This window comes from Capra hircus, chromosome 18 (assembly GCF_001704415.2).
Source record: "Capra hircus breed San Clemente chromosome 18, ASM170441v1, whole genome shotgun sequence".
In the NCBI taxonomy this organism is placed as follows: Eukaryota; Metazoa; Chordata; class Mammalia; order Artiodactyla; family Bovidae; genus Capra; species Capra hircus.
In genome coordinates, this window is record NC_030825.1 from 57,640,844 (window position 1) to 57,660,548 (window position 19,705).

Here is a 19,705-nt window from a genome sequence, read left to right on the forward strand (position 1 = left end):
GATCATGAACTCCTTATTTACCAAATTCAGACTTGAATTGAAGAAAATAGGGAAAACCACTAGGTCATTCAGGTATGACCTAAATCAAATCCTTTATGATTATACAGTGGAAGTGAGAAATAGATTTAAGGAGTAGATCTGATAGATAGAGTGCTGATGAACTATGGACTGAAGTTCATGACATTGTACAGGAGACAGGGATCAAGACCAAATGGCTGTCTGGGAGGCCTTACAAATAGCTGTGAAACGAAAAATAAGTATGTATAGTATGCTTTGAAAAGTTTACTGAAAATTGCACAATGGTCCAGTCACTTTGTCCACTAGCAATAAATACAGGGCTTTAGATGCCTCCACCTTCACACTCCACTGAGGCTCACAGTGTCCCTTGCACCAGCAGATCCGCCAGGGCATGGAGGGATTCCATGCAGCATCTATGTCCTGTGGTTAAGATGACTCAGCCCCAGGGGTGTTTATGTCAAGAGTCTGGGAGGTGGAGGCTGGTGGCTGGTGGCTGTTGATGATTGTTCCCTGCCAGGCTGTATCGGATCCCATATCCAAAGTATATGAGAATCCCTAGTAGGGAGATGAGACGATGAGAGGGAAAGGTAGGTGCTCTCCTTACTTACAAATGCTCTGTAGACCTTCTATGGTGTCTGATACAGTGTGGGAAGAAATAGTAGGAAGATGTTGGGTGCAGTCATTCAAGTAACCTCTTTATCCCAGAAAGCAACTTACCAATGGCATTCCAGACGCCAAACAGGGCCCAGGTCCCAGAGGTGTACATTCATGAAGATGCTGACCAGCGGGAGGACAGGCAGAGCAGGGACCTGTGGGCAGAGGCAGCTCATCCCTGAACACAGCCCAGGTGTCTTAAAGGGGACCCTGCCCCACGTGGGTGGGAGGCTCCCGTCCTCCTCGGGCTGTGCATTCAGTGCCTACTGAGATTGTGTATACAAAGCCCTGAGGGTGGTCAGGGAAGAGTCCATTGGTTTCAGTAACACCCCTCATTCCCTGTCCAGGAAAGGACATTTTGCCATCAAAGGACACAGACCTCATTCACCCAAGGAGGACACTTTGGACACATAAGGTCACTTACCCTAAATGGAAGAGGAGAGGGGTCCTGGGGCTGCCTCCAGATGATGACCGTGACCCCAGTGATGAGCAGCAGCAGCAGCACAGCCACTGTTGTGAGCACAGGGTCTCCAGAGAACAGCTGGCTGGGCCACTGGGCCAGGATCTGGCTCAGGATAATCAGCAGGAGAAGTGCAAGGGTCAAGGAGGAGGAGAACAGGCTGGACCCAGAAGACAAAGATGGCAGGACCTTGGGCAACATCCTTCCCTGAAACCACCAACATCAGGAAGGGCCATCATATCTGTAAGACTGCTGCACTGAGAAAATATACACATTCACTCCATCCTGTCAGTTTCAAAATATGACCAAAGAGCCGTCCCAGTGCTCACCAAGCAGAAAGGCACATCCATAGACCATCTGGGCAGATTTCTGGGTGGCGGTGCTGCTGACAGGCAACCACAGACTCTTGAGAGTCTTTGAGCTTCCTGCTTCAGGTTCAGAGTCCAGAGGATTTTCCTTGACTAGAGGCTTCATCTGAATTTTGTCTTCTATTTTCTCATTCTTGCTTAAATTCCAGTCTGGCTGGTACCTGAATGAGAGATATAGGAATATTAACAGCAGACCCTACTCATTCAAAGACAGGCATCCTAATGCACCACTTTCCTGCCTTAAGCAGAGCAGGAGATTAGAAGTCTGAAGCGGGAGGGGGCGGGGGGTGAGGCTAAGATGGCAGAGGAATAGGACGGAGGAGACCACTTTCTCCCCCACAAATTTATCGAAAGAACATTTGAATGCTGAGCAAACTCCACAAAACAACTTCTGAACTCTGGCAGAGGACATCAGCCACCCAGAAATGTAGCCCATTGTCTTTGAAGGGAGGTAGGACAAAATGTAGGCTAAAATGAGAGACAAAATAGTTAGGGATGGAGATCCATCCTGGGAAGGGAGTCTTAAAAGAAAGGTTTCCAAACACCAGGAAACCCTCTCACTGGCGGGTCTGTGGGGAGCTCCCTCACATTGCCCTAGCTATGGTGAGATAGCAACCTAAACTGTTGGGTAGCCAGAGAGAGAGAGGGAAAAAAAGAGAGAGAGAGAGAACGAAGTATCCCGGGAAAAGCCCTAACCTAAGGCACTGCTGCCCCGCTCCCCCGTAGAACAAAGGACTGAGGGTATACCAGAGGAGAGCTAGCAGGCTGTGGACCAGCCCATCCCCGCCAGAGGCAGGGTCAGGCAGGTGGCAGCCAGAGCCAGAAAGGGGCAAACTCGGCCCCAGAGACCGCATCGCCTAGATTTCTTTCTACTAGAGAGCCCCCAGATATTTTTGAAATGCTAACAGATAGTGCTTTCTGTTCACCTGTTAAGGCTATACACGACCCAGGGGCTCCAATTTCTGAGCGACCAGCCAGAGTCAGAAGAAACAGGTTTTCTTTTACCCACAAGTGTAAATTAACAGATTGTTGTAAATCATAAGTAGCCTGAGGAGAACAGTCTTCTTATGTTTGAAAAAAACAATAATTAGAAGCCAATAATTTGTCATACCAAAGTCAGAAAAATTCTAATCATATTTAGCAGTTCATTTGTGCATGTTCGTTGTTCAGATGTGTCCAACTGTTTGCACGTCCATGAACTGCAGCCCGCCAGGCTCCTCTGTCCATGGGATTTTCCAGACAAGAATACTGGAGTGAGTTGCCATTTCCTCCTCCAGGGCATCTTCCAGACCCAGGGATCAAGCCCAAGCCTCCTGCATTGCAGGCAGGTTCTTCCAGTCTGAGCCACCAGGGAAGCCCAGCAGTTCCTTTCAGTTCAGTTAATCAGTTCAGTCGCTCAGTCGTGTCCGACTCTTTGCGACCCCATGAATTGCAGCACGCCAGGCCTCCCTGTCCATCACCAACTCCCAGAGTTCACTCAGACTCTCATCCATCGACTCGGTGATAGCATCCAGCCATCTCATCCTGTGTCATCCCCTTCTCCTCCTGCCCCCAATGCCTCCCAGCTTCAGAGTCTTTTCCAATGAGTCAACTCTTCGCATGAGGTGGCCAAAGTACTGGAGTTTCAGCTTTAGCATCATTCCTTCCAAAGAAATCCCAGGACTGATCTCCTTTAGAATGGACGGGTTGGATCTCCTTGCAGTCCAAGAGACTCTCAAGAGTCTTCTCCAACACCACAGTTCAAAAGCATCAATTCTTCGGCACTCAGCTTTCTTCACAGTCCAGCTCTCACATCCAGACATGACCACAGAAAGAACCGTAGCCTTGACTAGACGGACCTTAGCTGGCAAAGTAATGTCTCTGCTTTTGAATATGCTATCCAGGTTGGTCATAACTTTTCTTCCAACGAGTAAGCGTCTTTTAATTTCATGGCTGCAATCACCATCTGCAGTGATTGTGGAGCCCAAAATAATAAAGTCTGACACTGTTTCCACTGTTTCCCCATCTATTTCCCATGAAGTGATGGGACCAGATGCCATGATCTTCGTTTTCTGAATGTTGAGCTTTAAGCCAACTTTTTGAAAGTTCCTTTAATGCCATGTAATTCACTTCTGTTCCACTTGAGTCCAGTTTTTCTGTTAGTTCTGTTGACCTGGCCTGATGATTAAGGATGACAGTGAAAGTGATCGTTTCAAGAAGTTTGTGAGGTTTTTGTGAAAGCTGGTATGATTTGGCCAGTGAGGTGAGTACCTGGATCACTGGCGATTGTGGGAGGCATACTCCAAGTGAATGCATATTTATTTTTTACCATTTTCCTTTCATTGTAAGGGCATCAATCTTGCAACCAGGAAAGGCTTTAACCCATCAAATAAAAATGAGATTTTCCACAGAGCCAGGAAAAGCCGGGCAGTCGTCTCGGGTGTCCCAGAGCCCTGAATGTTTGATTAACAGCCATTGTTTACCCATCTCAAATTCCCTCAGTTAGGAGTAGACTGTTGACACGCTCTTCCCCAGTGGCTCAGGTGGTAAAGAACCTGGCTGCAATGCAGGAGACTCATGTTCGATCCCTGGGTCTGGAAGATCCCCTGGAGAAAGAAATAGCCACCCACTCCAGTATTCTTGCCTGCAGAATTCCATGGCCAGAGGAGCCTGGTGGGCTACAGTCATAGGGTCGCAAAGAGTCAGAAAAGACTGGACTAACACTTTCACTTTCAGTCACTATGCCACAACGATATCAGGGTATCCAAAGTCCGACAATAAAGGTTAATTTTTGTAGAAGCAGAATGAACTTTATCTACATGTGCCATAATCTTCAGAGATTGTGAAATACTCCTTATTTTCTCAACAAAAGTAATGAGAGATCTCAAAAGCAGTTACAAATCACTTAGACCCAAAGAGTTCACACAGTCTGTTATCAAAAGCAGCACTCCAAGAAAACATTGTCCTCTTAACAGACAGAGAAAACCATGTTCCAGTCTGGCATCAGCTTACTGCTAATAACAACATTTATTTACCTAATGAATTTTGATTCAGTTTTGGAAAGCCTTCTCTATATATCTTGAAGAGGTAGCACTTTTGCAAAGGCATCCAAGTGAAACCATAACTGTATGTATGTCAAGAGAAGACTTAGGAAGGCACGTTTCAAGTCTGCCTATGGACTTCCCTTCTGAGTCCAGTGGCAAAGAGTCCACCTGCCAATGCAGGGGATGCAGTGTGTCCCTGACCTGGAAGCTTCCACATGCTGTCGTGCAGCGAAGCCTGCGCACCACAGCCGCGGAAGCCCGCACCCTGAGCCCGGGTTCCACAGAAAGAGACGTGACCACAAGGGGAGCCTGTAAGCTGCAACTGGAGAGCCGCCCTCACTCAGACAGCTAGAGAAAGCCAGCGGCAAAGACCAGACACAGCCAAATAGTAAACCAATTAATTAAATAGTCTCTAGGGGTTTTCACATTTAAAATGTAATTGCAATGCAACTGACAGAGTAGCTGGGTTACTGCTGAGACTTAAAACACTCTCAGAAAAACACCAGAATTATGCCTGATAGCATTGCACTTGTTTGTGTGGCATCGAAGGTGAAGTTGAAGGGGACTTAAAGCTTAGATGAAAAAGAAACCTGGAAAGTGAAAGTGTTAACTGCTCAGTTCTATCCAACTCTTTGCCACACCGTGGACTGTAGCCTGCAAGACTCCTCTATTCGTGGTTTTCCAGGCAAGAACACTAGAAGTGAGTTGCCATTCCTTTCTCCAGGGATCTTCCAACCCAGGGATCGAACCTATGTCTTCTCATGTAAAGTACGAAAGAAAATCACAGGATGAAAAGACAGAAAGGCACAGTGTGTGTGCTGGTGCGCTGCTTGAGAAGATATACTGGAGGGCCCGGGGGCTGTGATTCTTCTACCGCCCCTAGGAAATAAAGTGCGGCGTGTAGCAGGGAGAAATTGGCTGATGGTGCCAGCAAGAAGTCCCTGCACACAGCTCGCAGCGTTGATGAGGACGCACTGCTGGGCTGAGGACCCGCGGGGGTTTGCGGTTCAAGGAGAGCAAGAGACAGAGGGAGAGGACACAGGGAAAGAGAACTTGTGCTCCTTCACCGAGCGGATCTAGACGGAAACCTGTGCGTCTTGGAAGCAGAGAGTGAGAGCAAGCAAGTTCTCATGGGAGAGAGAGACTCAGAGGTCCCCAGCCAGCAGTTCGGGGAGACCTGCAGTTTACCTTGAAATCCTGGGTTTCAGCATCAGGTATTCTCGGAGAGAGTCAGCCGTGAGGGGTGGCTTAGCTCTGTGCGCGGATATTGAACCCGGGTGGCCTGGATGAAAACCAGGACTCCTAGCCGCTCGTCCACCAGGGGCCAGAGGCTAGAGACAAGGTTCCCCTGACTCTTGCCTCCATTGAAAAATGCATTTCTCAAGGAGGAAAAAAAATTTTTTTAATCTAAAACAGGTACAAAGTGTATTATTAGAGACACAGCACAACAATGAGAGAGCACTCAGAGGAAGTTTGCTCAGTTAAGACAGAAGCGAGGCAGAGATACACAGCTGGAGAGAAAGAGTGTGGGCCTCCTCCCAGGAGGAGGAGCCCCATGACCCAACAAAGTCAGTAAAATCATCCACAAGGGCAGTTCTGAGTTTGTTTATCTTTAGCCAATTATCCACTTATTTTAACACAACTGACCTGCCCTAGGACCCTCACCCACTCACCTGCGCAACTTTCTTTCAGGATGTATTCCAGCCGGGAGGCCATGGGATGGGGTGGGTCCTGGCATCTACTATTATGGTGGGATGCCCTCCTCCTCTCTGACCCTCAACATGTGCCATGTCTCCCTGGCCACAAGGCTGGGAAATCTGTCACTCTTGACCTTTAAATCAAAGAGTGTTTAGGCCTGCCACAGTTGTTGCCTGAAAGTGTCCACAGGAGACAAAGTCCAGCTACTCACTCTGTTCTTGTCATTTCCATCTCGAAGAGCCAACAGGAGGCTGCTTGTAACTCTCTAGCCCAGAGCCCCCTGCCTCCTTCCTCAGGAAATGTAAACAGAAGTCTAATTGTAAATGCCCAGCCTGGAGCCCACTAGCTCCTACCTCAGGACCATATGGGGCTCCTCGGAATGAAGGCTTTTTTCTGTCCCCTGTTCCTTTTTCAAAAGTATTTTAAATACCAAAAACATTTTGTAGTGGGGTGTAGCCAAGGAATGATGGTGGCGTAGGTTCAGGTCAACAACGAAGGGACTGAGTCTCACATGGCCATGTGTCCATTCTCCCCCAAAGTCCTGTCCCGTCCAGGCTGCACCCAACACTGAGCAGATTCCTTGTGTCTACAGCAGGTCCTGGCTGCTTTTCCATTTTATATAGAGCGGTGTGTACATGCCCTCCCAACGTCCCTAGCTATCGCTTCCCCTGGCAACCATAAATTCATTTCCTAAGTCTGTGAGTCTCCGTCTGATTTGTAAGTAGGTTCATTTCTGTCCCTTGTTTTTTGTATCCAGACTCCAGCTTCCATGACCTGCTCTGAGTTCCAAAGGGCAGCTTCAAGCAGTTGCTGCTCACAGAATCTGAAACTCCAATACTCTGCCCACCTGATGTGAAGAGCTGACTCATTTGAAAAGACCCTGATGCTGGGAAAGATTGAAGGTGGGAGGAGAAGTGGATGACAGAGGATGAGATGGTTGGATGGCATCACTGACTCAATGGACATGAGTTTGGGTCAACTCTGGGAGTTGCTGATGGACTGGGAGACCTGGCGTGCTGCAGTCCACTGGGCCGCAAAGAGTCGGACATGACTGAGAACTGAACTGAACTGAACAGAATCATGGAAGGAGCTGCTGAGAAGCCTCCTGTGGCAAAATTAAAAGGGCCAGAGACCCCTTAAGTTTTAATCTTTGTCAAGACGAGGAGACCTACCGCCTGGGACCCTGCACACACCCTGATCTGTCAGCAACTGCTCCCTGAACAGTTGCCATAAAACTCCTCACCGAACTCGCCTGGGTCGGGACTCAGTTTCAATGGCAGGAGCCCGCTCTGTCCCCTGGGCCTGGCAAAGCAATGAAACTGTTCTTTCCTCCTCCACCCAGAACTCTGCCTCTGAGGTTGGACTCCACACTGGTGTTCAGAGAGGCTGAGTTTTCAGCATCACTTCCTGTTTATGCAGGTGTGACCAACCCAGATAGCCGGAGTTGGACGGGTGACAACGTGATCATTAATAGACAAAGGAGACCTCATTTCTATCATTTCCTTTATTTATTTATGATTTTGTCTGTGCTGGGTCTTTTCTGCTGCATGTGAGTTCTTTCTATTTGCGGGGAGTGGGGGCTACTCTCCGGTTGGGGTGCAGGGGCTGCTGGCTGCCGTGGCTTCAGGCTTTCGAGCGCAGGCTTAGTAGTTTTGGACAGAGTCTGAGCTGCTCCGAAGCATGTGGAATCTTCCTGAACCAGGGATTGAACCTGTGTCTTCTGGATTGGAAGGTGGATTCTTATCCACTGGACCACCGGGGAAGTCCCCTAGATGCCATTTCTTCTCAGGAAAATTTGCCTGACACCCAGTCAGGACCTGGCCCTTTGGGGAGACGTGCAGTCAGGCTCCAGTTGTCTCCTTTAACTAAGTAGGTCTTAACTATTTTTTGTGGTGAAACAAGTAAAGTGTACCCTTAATCCATATATCTTATACGGGTATGTATTTTATGCGTGTTGATTATACATGTACACACATACTTCACTTTTTGCCAATGCTGCCTGTTTCACAAATTGTGGATTTGTGGCCACTATGTTGTCAGTTAACGTTCACCATATCTTAGAAAAAAATTATTTTACAATCAAAGTATGTACAGTATATATATATATTTTATACAGATTGTTTTTTCTCACACTGACATCAGCTTGATGTATTTTTTGCAGCCAAAGATGGAGAAGCTGTATACAGTCAGCAAAAACAAGACCGGGAGCTGACTGTGGCTCAGATCATGAACTTCTTATTGCCAAATTCAGACTTAAATTCAATAAAGTGGGAAAACCCACTAAACCATTCAGGTGTGACCTAAATCAAACCCCTTATGATTATACAGTGGAAGTGAAAAATAGATTTAAGGGACTAGCTCTGATAGAGTGCCTGATGAACTATGGACAGAGGTTCATGACATCGTACAGGAGACAGCAATGAAGACCATCCGCAAGAAAAAGAAATGCAAAAAGGCAAAATGACTGTCTGAGGAGGCCTTACAAATAGCTGTGAAAAGAGAAGCGAAAAGCAAAGGAGAAAAGGAAAGATATACCCATTTGAATGCAGAGTTCCAAGGAATAGCAAGGAGAGATAAGAAAGCCTTCCTCAGCAATCAATGCAAAGAAATAGAGGAAAACAATAAAATGGGAAAGACTATTTTGAAGAAAGATCTCCTCAAGAAAATTAGAGATACCAAGGGAACATTTTATGCAAAGATGGGCACATTTCATGCAAAGAGTCTTAGCCACTGGACCATCAGAGAAGCCCCTAAAGTGTAACTCCTGACATAATACATAGTTACCTGAGTTTCCTTCCCATGGGACAATCTCATTCTTATTGGAAATAAGTACAAGAAGGTGTGTCTTCTGTGTAGGCTAGTATTTTATTTCTTCCTCTAGTTGTCAGTAACATCATAATACTTTCTTTGTGAAGATTCATCTTACTACACACTTATGAAGCATGCAATCTTCTGATGCATATTAAGCTTAAGAGAGTTTACTTAAAAATTATACAATAGCAAAGTCATTTTGTCCACTGGCAATAAATACAGGGCACTAAATGCTTTCCACTTGCACAGTCCATAGAGGCTCAAAGTGCACCTTGAACCAGCGGATACCTCCAGTGTATGGAGGGGTCCACACAGCATCTATTTCCTTTGGCTAAGATGCTTCATCACTAGGGGTGTTTTAGTCCGGAGTCTGGGAGGTGGAGGCTGGTGGCTCATTGTTCTCCTCCAAGCTGTGTCGGACCCCATATCCAAAGTATATGGCAAATCCTAGTAGGGAAATGAGAGAGTAAGAAGAAAAACGGGGGCTCTCTTCACTTATGAATACCCAGTAAGCCTTCTATTCTGGTGTCTGACACAGTTTAGGGGGGAGGTGGTAGGAAGAAGATTGGGCTCAGTCACTCAAGCCTCTTCAGCCCAGAAAGTCACTCACCAATGGCATTCCAGATGCCAAAGAGGATCCAGGCCCCAGAGGTCATCTGCATCATCAAGTAAAGGTTCACGAAGATGCTGACCAGCGGGAGGACAGGCAGAGCAGGGACCTGTGGGCAGAGTCAGTTCATCCCTGAACACAGCCCAGATGTCTGAAAGGGAGACCCTGACCTTCGTGGGTCAGGCTTTGTGTTCAGTGCCTATTGAGCCTGGTTTGTAAGCACTGAGTGTGGATCAGGGAGGAGTCCATAGGTTTCAGCAACTCCTTTTCTTCCCTGGTCCAGCAAGGGATGTTGATGTCTCAAAGCACGCAGACCTCCTTCACTGAACATAGACACTTTGTACACATAGGTCACATACCCTGAACATAAGAGGTCTGGGGCTCTGGGGCTGCCTCCAGATGATGGCCGTCACCCCAGTGATGAGCAGCAGCAGCAGCAGCACAGCCACTGTTGTGAGCACGGGGTCTCCAGAGAACACACGTCTGGGCCACTGGGCCAGGACCAGGCTCAGGATGCTCAGCAGGAGAACTGCAAGGGTCAAGGAGGAGGAGAACAGGCTGGACCCAGAAGCCAAAGACGCCAGGACCTCGGGTCACACCCCTCCCTGAAACCACCAACATCAGGAAGGGCCATCATATCTCCCAGACTCCTTAACTGACAAAATACACACTCTCACTCCATCCTGTCCATTTCAGAACATGAACAAAGGGAAACCCCACTGCTCACCAAGCAGGAAGGCACATCCATAGACAATCTGGCCAGATTTCCGGGTGGGGGTGGTGCTGGTAGGGAACCACAGGCTCTTTAGAATGTTTGAGGTTCCTGCTTCAGGTACAGAGTCCAAAGGACTTCCTACAGGTACAAGCTCCATCTCAGTTTCTTCTTCCGTTTTCTCACTCTTACTTAAATTCTGACCTGGCTGATACCTGAGTTAGAGGTTTAAAGGCAATGTTAACAGCAGCCACTATTCACAGAACACCAGATTGTCTATTCCACTTCTTTCTTCTCTTGAACGATCAGAAGACATAATGAAGACACAGACCAGGATGACCTCCCCATTATCCCCATGACCCCAAGCCCCTCAGTCAAGGTGTAGTGCGGTCTCACCTGAGAACAAGGACCGAGAAGGACACCATGGAGTAAGCAAGCAGGGACGCAACTGCCATGAGGTTTGCAATGTGGCTGAACTCAAAGAGTAATGCCATGATCCCTAGAATGGGGGAGCAAAAACGGCAGGGGTGGGATTAAGAAACCATTGGAACTGCACTTAAGGGAAATGGATCAAGGAAGGAGCGAGTTTTGCTTATTCACCTGCAAGGCTTCCAGAAGACATGATGGCCACGACGGGGATTTTTGTGTGACCATAGACCCGGGCAAGTCCCCGGAAAAGGAGCCCGTCCTCTGCCATTGCACGGATTAACCGAGACATGGGGAACATGTCACCCAGGAGGCTGGGAGAGAAAGTGGAGACACGTGTGAGGACGTGGAGAAGCAGGGGAGACCAGGGCATGCGCTCCCTAGTCTACATGGAGCAAGATGTCTTTCCCTCTTGTCTCTCAGTCCCACGGGCTGGGGTGCATGAGCATCTGACAGTTGACGGGGAGAAACCCGGACACTGACCTGGACGTAAGAGCACAGAGGACGCCAACAGCCACCACACATCTGGCAGGGCCCCAGCCAACATGGAGAAAAGCCTCGGGCAAGGGGCTGTGGTGACGAATCTGGTAGTAGGGCACCATGAGGGTGAGCACCGCGGAGACAGCAAAATACGCCAAAAAGCACATGAGGAGTGAGATCAGGGAGATCGACCGCTGAGGCTTGAGGTCTCCACTCTCTGCAAAAGGGGTGGAAGCAGCAGGTCAGGAAAACGCCATGAGGTGAAAGCACAGAATTGCCTGAAGCAGGCTAACCTTCTCCCAACCTCTGTGCCCAAGGGCAGCCCAAACTCTGTCCAGACCCCCGATGGGACACTCAGTGATCATGTTACCTCTAGCGGCAATGGCAGCAAAACCAACAAATGCATAGAAACACGTAGCTGCTCCTTGGACAACCCCCTCAAAGTCAAAAGGCACAAACCCTCCAGCACCTGGAGGGCCCAAGCTGTGGTGAGAGAAGGAGCAAGAAAGATCATGGGTGAGGTGGGTTCAGCCATCACTTCTGGACTCTTCCCTCAATACCACAAACTCTGGCCTCCAAGAAACCCACCATCCGGATCCACCAGCCTCAGTCTCTTTAGTCCCCACCAGATTCTCAGCTCCCACCTCCCTACACACACACACACACACACACACACACACACACACACACACATTAATATGACCAAAGGTACGCTCATAACCTATACGAGAATACAGCTGTTGCCAATGCGTAGTCCTGTTCTGTGAGCTTCCAGTTGTGCAGGTCTCCATTAATGAAGCCAGAGACGATGATGAAGCTGAGAACCAAAAGGTTGATGCCCGTGAACACTCTGTAAACCCAGGCTGACTCAGGAACTCCCAGAGCGAGTAGTACTGCAGGAGAGATGGAATACGAGACACGCACAGTAACTAAGTCCATAGAGCCAGGGAGCAGCCTGGGGGCTGGGGGGTGTGGGGGTGGGGTGGATGGACCGTGATGCTCAGGGATACAGGGTGTCTTTTGGGGGAGATGAACATGTTTGAAGGTCGATGGAGGTGATGGCTGGACAACATTGTGAATGTACTAGCACCCCTGAATTGTACCCATAAGATAGTTAATTTCTTTTCTTATAATTAAAAAAATTTTTCATTTTATTTGTATTTGGCTGGGCTGAGTCTTTGCTGTGGCATAACAGAATCTTTAGTTGTGGCATGTGAGCCCTTAGTTCCGTTAAGTAGGATCTGACTTCCCTGACCAGGGGTGGAACCTTGGTCCCCTGCACAGTGAGTAAGGAGTCTCGGCCACTGGACCACCAGGAAGGACCTAATAGTTCATTTCTTATTGTGGCGATCATCTCGCATAGGCAAGTCTATCAGATAGTCACTGTGAGACTTTCCTGGTGGTCCAGTGGTTGGAAGTCTGCCGGCCAATGCAGGGGACAAGGGTTCCATCCCTGGTCCAGGGACATTTCACGTACTGCAGACCAACTAAGCCGATGTGCTGTAACTACTGAGCCCGAGCTCTAGAGCCCGTGCTCTGCAACAAGAGAAGCCACCAGAATGAGAAGCCTGTGTATCAAAGCAAAGATTAACCCATGCTCTCTGCAACCAGAGAAAACCTGTGAGCAGCGATAAAGACCTAGTACAGTAAAAAAAGAAAAAAAGAAAAAAGCACATTTTACACCTCAAACTTATCATGCTGTATGTCAGTTGCATCTCAGTAAAGCTGGGGGAAATAGCAAATTGATAAATTTATGCTATGTGAATTTCCTCTGAAATAAAAAATGAAAATCTTTTGTCTCAGTACCAAGAAGAAAATATGTCAGTCTAAGAAAATGATTCTCACCTGGGAGTAAATTTTATTCCCCAAATATTTGGCATGGTTTAGAGACATTTGAATTGTCAAAATTCCAGAGTGTGTTTCACTGGTATCTAGTCATGTGTGGATGTGAGAGTTGAACTATAAAGAAAGCTGAGCACTGAATAACTGATGCTTTTGAACTGTTGTGTTGGAGAAGACTCTTGAGAGTCCCTTGGACTGTGAGGTGATCCAAGCTGGATCTAGAAAAGGCAGAGGAACCAGAGATCATATGGCCAACATCGTTGGATCATGGAAAAAGCAAGAGAGTTCCAGAAAATCATCTACTTCTGCTTTATTAACTATGCCAAAGCCTTTGACTGTGTAGATCACAACAAACTATGGAAAACTCTTCAAGAGATGGGAATACCAGACCACCTGACTTGCCTGTTGAGAAATCTGTATGTAGGTCAGGAAGTAACAGTTAGAACTGGACATGGAACAACTGACCGGTTCCAAATTGGGAAAGGAGTATGTCAAGGGTGTATATTGCCACCCTGCTTATTTAGCTTATATGCAGAGTACATCATGAGAAACACTATGCTGGATGAAGCACAAGCTGGAATCAAGATTGCTGGGAGAAGTATCAATCACCTCAGATATGCAGATGACACCACAGTGATGGCAGAAAGCAAAGAAGAACTAAAGAGCCTCTTGATGAAAGTGAAAGAGGAGAGTGAAAAAGCTGGCTTCAAACTCAATATTCAGAAAACCAAGATCATGGCATCTGGCCCCATCACTTCTTGACAAATAGAAGGGAAACAATGGAAACAGTTAGAGACTTTATTTTGGGGGGCTCCAAAATCACTTCAGATGGTGACTGCAGCCATGAAATTAAAAGCTCCTTGGAAGAAAAGCTATGACCAACCTAGGCAGCCTATTAAAAAACAGAGGCATTACTTTGCCAACAAAGGTCTATTGAGTCAAAGCAATGGTTTTCCCAGTGGTCATGTATGGATGTGAGAGTTGGACTGTGAAGAAAGCTGAGTGCCAAAGAATTGATGTTTTGGAACTGTGGTGTTTGAGAAGACTCTTGAGAGTCCCTTGGACTGCAAGGAGATCCAACCAGTCCATCTTAAAGGAAATCACTCCTGAATATTCGTTGGAAGGGCTGATGTTGAAGCTGAAATTCCAATACTTTGGCCACCTGATGCGAAGAGATGACTCACTTGAAAAGACCCTGATGCTGGGAAAGACTGAAGGCAAGAGAAGAAGGGGATGACAAAGGATGAGATGGTTGGATGTCATCACCGACTCAATGGACATAAGTTTGAGTAAACTCCGGGAGTGGGTGCTAGACAGCGAAGCCTGGCGTGCTGCAGTCCATAGGGTCACAAAGAGTCCATCAGGCCTAAGTGACTGAACTGAACTGAATTTGGCTGAGTTGGGTCTTAGCTGTGGGATCTTTTGTTGCGACCCAAACAGCAAAGTTTGGGAATCAGTGGATAAAGAATGTACCTGCAATGCAGGAAACACAGGAGACATGGGTTCACTTCCCAGGTCAGGAAGATCCCCTGGAAAAGGTAATGGGTAACTCACTCTGGTATTCTTGCCTGGAGAATCCCAGTGACAAAGGAGTCTATTTTGCTATGGTCCAAAGGGTCACAAAGGGTCAGACGTGACTGAGCAACTAGACACACACACACACAGATTCTCTAGTTGTAGTGTGCAGGCTAAGGACTTGGGCTTAATTGTTCTGCAGCACATGAGATCTTAGCTCCCTGACCAGGGATCGAACCCTTGTCTGCACATTGCAAGGTGGATTCTTAACCACTGGACCACCATAGGAGTCCCCTCATCACATCTTATATCTAACCGCTGACTCACCCGCAAGCAGCAGCACCAGGCCCAGTGCGAAAAAGTCTGCATCCGTGGCCAGAAAGTAGGGTGCATGCAGAGGGACAGTTTCCTCCAATTTCTGAGAGATGCGGTCCCCAATGAGGCTCTCAAAGGCGTACCTCCAGGCGCGGGCTGTACATGCAATGGCTGCAGCAGCAGAAAAACGAACATTCACAGACAAAATTGAACACCTAGTAAGTGCCAATGGACGTATATTGGAGGAAAAAATATACAAAATATATAAGCTCAAAGATTTTTTTTTCCATGGGGTATCGAGAGCAGACTGAGATGACTCACAAAAAAGGTCCACTCTTTAATAGGTTAGGAGGAGGTCAGTGTTTCACAAGGAAAGAAAACTGGGAAGTTGGACCAGGAGGGCTAAAAGATGAGGGATGAAATTTTAAATCAAGTGGCAACCCCCCCCCCGCCCCCCCCCCAAAAAAATCACTCAGAGGCAACAGCTGAGCAAAGACTCCAATATAATGAGGTGATGAGCTGTGGGACACGCCTCCCTCCCACCGGTGCCCACAATTTCCTTTCCTTCTCATTCTTAGTCCAATTATTTAAGGAAAGCAGGAGAGAGCTGACTAGAAAGAAGTTGTGGGGTTTTCCAGCCACAGTTACCCATTTCCCACCTCAAGTCAGGTAACAAAGTGCCCATGAATGAGACCACAATCCCATCTCCCAGTTTCCTGACCTTAGCCCCCACACCTTTCCCCCCACACCTGTCGCCTGGTCCCATCACCTCACCAATTAAAAATAACAGTATGATGTTCCAGCCAACAACGAAGGCCCAGAGCTGTCCCATCATGACGTAGCTGCAGACATACGCAGAAGAGGAGCGTGGTACCCGTGCATCAAACTCCACATAGCAGAGCCTCGACAGCAGAGAAGACAGGCCGGCCACCAAGAAGCAGATGACAATCGCTGGTCCAGCTATGTACTTGGCCACTGCACCAAGCACGATGTACAGGCCGGCTCCCAGGTTCCTGCCCACACCCAAGAACACCAGCTCTGTGGCGCTCAGATGAATCTTGAGACCGTCAGACTCCTTTATGGTGTCTGCCCCTCGCCTGTGGACCAGCTTCTGACCAAACTGGCGAACATACTGATACACCATCCTAGACATAGTTGAGGAGGCTATGATCTGCTGAGAAAACAAGACACAGAGCCAGCAAGATTGTTTATCTGTCCCTGACCCTAGGAGTTAAATTCCATGAAGTATTGGAGTGATGAGGGACAGGTGGTAAAAGGACCCACTGGGCAAGTTCTCCCTTCTCTGAGGTTTGGTTTCTTCAAACACAATGAAGCCTCTTAATGTGTTTCAAAATTACTAGGAAGAATGTTTAAAGACAAGTGATGGGGAGCAGAATCAGTTCAGTCACTCAGTCGTTGGGACCCCATGGACTGCAGCACCCCAGGCCTCCCTGTCCATTACCAACTCTTGGAGCTTCCTCAAACTCATGTCCATCGAGTCAGTGATGCCATCCAACCATCTCATCCTCTGTCATGCCCTTCTCCTTCTGCCTTCAATCTCTGCCAGCATCAGGATCTTTTCTAGTGGGACCAGAATACATCTTCTCCAATGTGCCCCTTTGACGGGTTGACTGTTTTGAGCTGAAGGCAGGGAAGACCCAGCAGACTCAGGAGAAGCTCCTTGCCTATTGCTTAACTGCTCCAAATAATGTAGATTAAGGGACCTACACAGGAAGAGAGCTATCACCAAAGAAAACCTATTATTTCTAAAAGGATTATCTTCTGAAGTGGCAAACATTTGTTTACCAAGCACTTGATTTTTGTTGTTGTCTTTAGTAGGTCAGTCGTGTCTGACTCTTTGTGACCCCGTGGACTGCAACACACCAGACTTCCTTGTCCATCATCAACTCCCGGAGCTTCCTCAAACTCATGTCCATCGAGTCAGTGATGCCATCCAACCATCTTATCCTCTGTCGTCCCCTTCTCCTCCCAGCTTCAATATTTCCAAGCATCAGGGTCCTTGCAAATGAGTCATCTCTTCACATCATGTGGCCAAAGTATTGAAGTTTCAGCTTCAGCATCTGTCCTTGCAATGAATATTCAGTGTGGATTTCCCTTAGGGTGGACTGGTTGGATCTCCTTGCTATCCAAGGGACTCCCAAGAGTCTTCCAAGCATTTGCTTTTCCCATCTTCCCTTGGGTTCTCTTCCTCCCCTTTCAAGCCGAAGATTCCTACTCCCTTCTCTTTAGGTCAGGGGAGGATATGAGCCTCAGTTGTTTGAAAGTCTTTGAGTCTCAGAACTTTTATGGGGCTCCCCTACGAGCAAATTGAATCTCCTAATCTGTCTTTTTTTTTTTTTTTTTTTTTGGCTGTACTGGGTCTTAGTTGCAGCACACAGATCTTTCATTGAGGCAGGTGAACTCAGTTGTGGCATACGGGGTCTAGTTCTCCAACCACAGATGGAGCCCAGGCCCCCTGCAGTGTGGGCACAGAGTCTTAGCCACTGGACCACCAGGGAAGTGCCTCTTTGACCAGCCAAAGAGCTTAGAAAAGGAAATTTCTGCCCCTACAGAAGCAAAACCTGGCACACTGCCTGGCTCACAGTATCTGCTTAACTGGTATGAACTGAGTGGATAAGAATGCTGATTTCTTCTTTTTAAGCAAAATCAATCAGGTCTGCCATTTCAAATCCAGCTCTGCTATTTATTAGCTTGTTGATATTGCACACACTATAGCCCATCTTTGTCATGCTGTTGTGGGAAAACTGTCATGATCGTTACTTCCTTCTGTCTTAGATAGGGATGAAGTGCCTAATGGGCTTGGTGATCAGAAATCACAGACTCCACCTGTTTCCATGATGAAGATCCTAAAACCTGGTAGCTTCCTGTTCTGTTGCCTTCAGAGTGACATGGAACAGGGACTCTGCTTTGGGGCAGAAGCAGATGGAATTTGTAGGGAGGGACAGACTCAAGCCCAGCTCAGTCAAAGCATCACAGCAGAGTGGCCTCCCAACTACCTGCCTGGAGGGAAGAGAGATCAACTTTTATTCTGAATCAGGAAGGACAGGACTCTATTTCCTGCTGCTTTGGGGCATGAAATGTCCCCTCACTACACTGCTCTGCAGGCCTAGGATGACCCAGTGACCACAAGTCACCATCAGGGGGCTTCTACCCCTGATATTCTGAAGTCCAAGTTTAGAGTGTTGGTTCAGAGCAAGGATTCAAAAACCCAGGAAACTCTGATTCGAATCTTGGCTCCTCGAACCCTGCTGTGCCTTTGAACAAGTCATACACTTCTCTGGACCTGTGTTTTCTTCTTGCTCAAATGCTGCTGACGAACCCCTGTGCACCGTGAGGAGGAATGTAAGGTTCTCTAAAAAAACTAAAACTGGAATTACCACCTGATCCAGCAATTCCACTGCTGGGTGTACACCCAAAAGAACTGAAAATAGGATCTCAAACAGATATTTGCACACCTATTTTCATAGTACCATTATTCACAACAGCTGAAAGCTGGAAGCAACCCAGCTGTCCAACCTCAAAGAAATGGATAAATGTGATGAGGCCTATACATGCATTGAAATAATACAGTTTCATTTGCTAATCCTAGTCATGAATCAGGTATTATAAAGCTCACTGGATTATAATCAACAGTTTCAATAAGCAAAAGTTGAAAAGATTTCCTTTCCATTTCCCACCCTCAGGCTCAGGAACTAGAGATAATTAGATTAGATAAGAGAACTGTACCTCAGAGTGCTGGTCTTAAGGCACAGGAAAGCCATGTTCTTCTAGCAGAACTTCTCTTAATGTCAGAATTCTGGGGGGAAAAAAGTATTTTAAAAGCTAGGTTTCTCTAACTGCACATGAAAAAAGAACGAGTTTTTGTGCGTTTATTTTTGTTTGGGGAGGTTGTTTTTGTGATTAGGGTTTTTTTTTTTTTTTTTTTCCTACCCAATTTCAAAAAGTTTTATCTTAGCCAGTTTTCTCTGGAATCCAGAGAATTTTGTGGCCACACCAGGTCATAATAAAATGTCATCTTTCTTTTCATTAGTCAAAGTTTTATAGCTAAAATTTAGACCAAATAGTGCTCAGTTTGGCCCAGATAAGAATGGCAGACTGACTGAGAAAATGCTGTCCCACAGGGATCGTCCCTCTGGGGAGATGGCCTCTTAGTTTGATTAGATGAGGGGGAATGAGACCACAGAGGAGCAGGTGGGTGTGGAGTTCGTCTGTCTCCAGAGATACCTCAGGAAGACACCTTCAGACACAGGAGATCTTGCAGAAAGATCTTGCAGATGAGAGCAGGCTGGAGCACCTGGCCACCGGAGAAGACTGTATAGAATCACACAGAACTCGGCAGGGTGAAGGAAGTGGGGGAAAAGAGAGTCAGTGGGCCTGGACCTGCCCTGGGAGGGTGGGGGACTGAAGCAGGGGCCCGGTCCCAGCGTGGGTGCCCTTGGAGGCTGAGGAAACTGTTCAGGGGACAGAGAAGCACTCGAGGCTGAGAGTGAAGCAGCTGGTCTGTGAGCATCTGAATGGGATGAGAATCATGGAGACAATCCTTGCCGCAGCCATACAGTTCCCAGGAGAGGGATGCAGGGACGCATGTCCCCTGGGAGGCGCAGGGCTGGGAGCTGGAGCTCAGGGATCCTGGAGCGATCCCGGGGCGAGGTCAGCTGTTGACTGTGGGGAGATGCTTGAGGGTTCATGAGGGAGGAGGTGGCAGTGGGAAATGCCTGAGCAGGAAACCTGGGCAGCCGTGGAGGCAGGGCC

At 47.5% G+C, this 19,705-nt stretch overlaps 1 protein-coding gene across 1 annotated transcript; it reads right to left on the reverse strand.

The window, feature by feature from the left end:
• Positions 9,070-16,366, reverse strand: LOC102186682 (cationic amino acid transporter 3). The gene is made up of 11 exons (XM_018062903.1): positions 15,707-16,366; positions 14,945-15,103; positions 11,982-12,153; positions 11,613-11,743; positions 11,264-11,468; positions 10,955-11,094; positions 10,751-10,853; positions 10,370-10,569; positions 10,002-10,171; positions 9,643-9,751; positions 9,070-9,479 (listed from the first exon to the last, which is right to left on the reverse strand). The coding sequence occupies exons 1-11, from the start codon at positions 16,083-16,085 to the stop codon at positions 9,391-9,393; spliced, it is 1,857 nt and encodes a 618-aa protein (XP_017918392.1). The 5' UTR covers positions 16,086-16,366; the 3' UTR covers positions 9,070-9,390.